The sequence below is a fragment of the Canis aureus genome, chromosome 12, assembly GCF_053574225.1.
Source record: "Canis aureus isolate CA01 chromosome 12, VMU_Caureus_v.1.0, whole genome shotgun sequence".
In the NCBI taxonomy this organism is placed as follows: domain Eukaryota; kingdom Metazoa; phylum Chordata; class Mammalia; order Carnivora; family Canidae; genus Canis; species Canis aureus.
In genome coordinates, this window is record NC_135622.1 from 569,926 (window position 1) to 573,077 (window position 3,152).

The window sequence follows — 3,152 nt, forward strand, 5'->3', positions numbered from 1 at the left end:
CATGTGGTATTTGTCTTTTCTCTTTCTGATTCATCTCCCTTTTCTTTTTTTTCTGATTTTCTGATTTTCTTATTTTTCTGATTTTCTGATTTTCTTTTCTGATTTGACTCCCTTAGCATGTCTCGTTGGCTATCATGAAACCTGTGGCAATGAAAACAGGCACGTGTGTATCGTTATCAGTTACCAGTTTCAGTCCTGGAGGACTGAACCACGTACAATGAGCAGTTATTCCTTGGTAATAGAAGGTAAATGTCCTCTTTTCTTTCTGTTGGAATCCTCATTTAATTAAGTAAATACCGTCTGTCTGAAACCTTAAGGAACCATTTACTTTATTACCTGACACATGACATTGAGGGAACCCTATCCCAGAAAATGGAAATATTTCATTTGGGGGCTTCACATGATCTTTGTTCACTCAGGAATATGGCTTTGAAATAAAAATATGTTTCTTAACTACTGGGAGCAAGCTGAGTTGCTCTCGTGTCTCCGGCAGAGACAGGAGGCCACACCAAGGACGTCAGGCACATGCATGTCCCAGAGGAGGAAAGGCAGCAGAGACAGAGAGAAAGGCAGTGGCTGCAGGGACAGCAGGGAGGAATGGTCAGTCGTCGGTTGTCCCTGCAGCCAACAGTGGATATGTGGCCCATGTACCTTCTGGTCTCGCCTGTGCAACACTGGCAATGGACCTAAAGTACCACGATGTGTAATTTAAAAGCATCAGAGTTAGGTTTTGTCCAAAGTTAACTTATCCTTTATTACAAACAAAATGCATGAAGGAATTATAGAAGTTGATGACAACCACAACAAAACTTAGACACAGCGCAATGAGAGGGGAGGGGAAGCCTTCTGTTGGGCTGCAGCCATGATGAGCTGCTGCTTGGGGGCAGAGGCTGGCTGCTCCAGTAAGGCAGGTGGATGCACCGGCCCTTTGATGAACTCGAGGGCAGGCACTGAGGCCTACCCCACGTTTTGGAGGGTCCAGGGGTGCAGGCGGCACCTCCAGGTGGGGACAGTGAATCAGAGGTGTGACCAACACCTGCAGTGGCTTCGACTCAACAGGTGCCATCTCAGCCCCTGGCAAACACTCAACTCCAGCAGTCTTGACTGGCTCAATCACCTCTGGCCCTGAAGCTTCAGCAAGCCCCGTGGTAGGAGCTGGGGCGGGCTCTTGAGGTGGTTTGGGATCTTGCTTAGGAGCGGAAGCTAGTTGCTCCCCTGAGACAGGTGGCTGCTGCAGCATGTGGTGGAACCCGATTGCATGCTCTGGGACGTGATCTACCTCCAGGGTGGCCAAGGTTGCAGGTCGGTCCTCCTTGTCGGGACGCTGAATCAGAGGTGTGACCGCCTCGTGCATTGGCTTGGACTCAGCAACTAGCATCTCGGATCGGGCCAAGCACCCAGCTGCAGCAGCCTTAACTGGCTTGGTCAACTCAGGGCCTGAAGCTTCAGTAGGCCCCACAATAGTAGCTGGGGCGGCTTCTTGATGTGATTCAGGGTGTTGCTCGAGGGCCGAAGCTGGGTGCTCCACTGAAGCAGGTGGCTGCTCCAGCATGTTGGGTACCCCAATAGCCTGCACCATGGTGAGCTCTTCCTCCTGGGTCACCAAGGGTGCAGATAGCTATTCAAGTTGGAACAGTGAGTCAGAGATGTTACCATCACCTGAATTGGCTTGAACTCAGCACCTGGCCTCTCTGCTCAAGCCAGGCACTCAACTCCAGCAGCCCTGCCCAGCTAGATCACCTCAGGCCCTTCACTCACCTCAAGTCTGCGCTGGCCTCTTTTAGCTGTGCAGAGCACTATCCTGTTCCTCAAGGAGGTGGAGCAGAGGTTCTCTTCCTCGCACTCCTATCCTGTCTCCTGTGTGGAGCTCTGTAACGACAGTGCCCGGCAGCCAGGCAGGAGGCCTCATCGCCCAGTCTGGCTGCTTTGGCTGGGCCGCCACACCCAGCTGACTCCATTCCAGACAAACCACAGCACACTCGGCACACATCTCCCCCCAGAAGAGAAAAGGGATGCAGCTCTAGGACCTTGGGTTAACTCTGGGATGGGTAAGAGGCACCTTAGGAATCATCTTTCCACCCTCCCCACCATGGCATCAGTGTGACCATGCAGGGATCACTGGGGAACCTGCTGACCTGCAACCTCCTCCAGCCTAGGTGAGACCTGCCCACACATCCCTAGTCCCCTGAAACTGAAGAGGAGGGGATGGGGCTGCTCAGGATGGCTGGCACAGGTGGCCTGGCCTGGGCTGCTCTATATTACCTAGGGCACCTCCTGGCAAACGCCCTGAGGCGAGGGGTGTAATGGTGGAACCAAAGTCTACAGCATGTGAAAGAGCCACATCCCTGGGCTTTCTGGAAGCCAGAGCCCCGGGAAGTTGGCAGGCAGCAAGAGAACATCTTTCACTAGCGGATGTCTCCAGCCAAGTGAGCCTGATGTGGGGCTGCACTAGAATGTGGGTGCCTGGTTGCAGGGGTTCCAAGTTCTGATGGGCTCTGTTGTCAAAGAAGTGACCTCACTGTGTGGGATCCCCTACCTGAGTCCACTACTGGTTGAACCTTTGGTGTTGTCTTTTCACTTCTGTGTCTAATGGACATCTCAAATTTAACTTATGGAAACAAAATGATTCTCCTCCACCTCAGGCCCCCCACCCCAGTGTTCCATGATAGACTTCTTTATTCCACTTGTGCTTATGTGGACCATCCAACTTGGAGGTGTCCTGGGTTTCTCCCTGTCCACATCCCACATCCTGTCTATGAGATTCACAATATGAATTGTGCCCTTGTGCTATCCACATCATTCTTGCCTCGTTTCCTCTGTGCTGTCCGCATCATTCTTGCCTCGTTTCTCATGTCATGATGTGCCTGAGCCAGCTTGGACAAGGCAAGCTGATGTGAAAGTCCAAGGAAATTTTGTGAGCTGGTTGGCATCATTTTGGGAGCTTGAAATAATTAATAATCGTAGAACAGTGCACTTTATGTATTTGTTTTCTATCTACTGTCTGTTTCCACCCAAGTGCCTACAACAGTACCTGAGGCAGAGAAGGCCCGAAGATTTTTTTTCTAAAGGTACATTGTTGTTTTGGGGCCTTGTACACAGGTTTTGGGAATTTCAGTGATGAAAGTCACTGAGAAAGAGATATAGGCAGTCCT

General features: G+C 51.1%; 1 protein-coding gene across 2 annotated transcripts; it reads right to left on the reverse strand.

The window, feature by feature from the left end:
- Positions 1-734: 734 nt before the first annotated feature.
- On the reverse strand, positions 735-2,467 carry LOC144324758 (uncharacterized). Of its 2 annotated transcripts, none has more exons than XM_077916072.1 (3): positions 2,263-2,467; positions 1,759-1,869; positions 735-1,594 (listed from the first exon to the last, which is right to left on the reverse strand). In XM_077916072.1, exon 3 carries the CDS (start codon positions 1,577-1,579, stop codon positions 746-748), a length of 834 nt encoding a protein of 277 aa, XP_077772198.1. In that variant the 5' UTR covers positions 1,580-1,594; positions 1,759-1,869; positions 2,263-2,467; the 3' UTR covers positions 735-745. The 2 variants fall into 2 exon arrangements, with proteins under 2 accessions (XP_077772198.1, XP_077772197.1); XM_077916071.1 differs by having other exon boundaries at positions 735-1,618.
- Between the last annotated feature and the right edge of the window lie 685 nt (positions 2,468-3,152).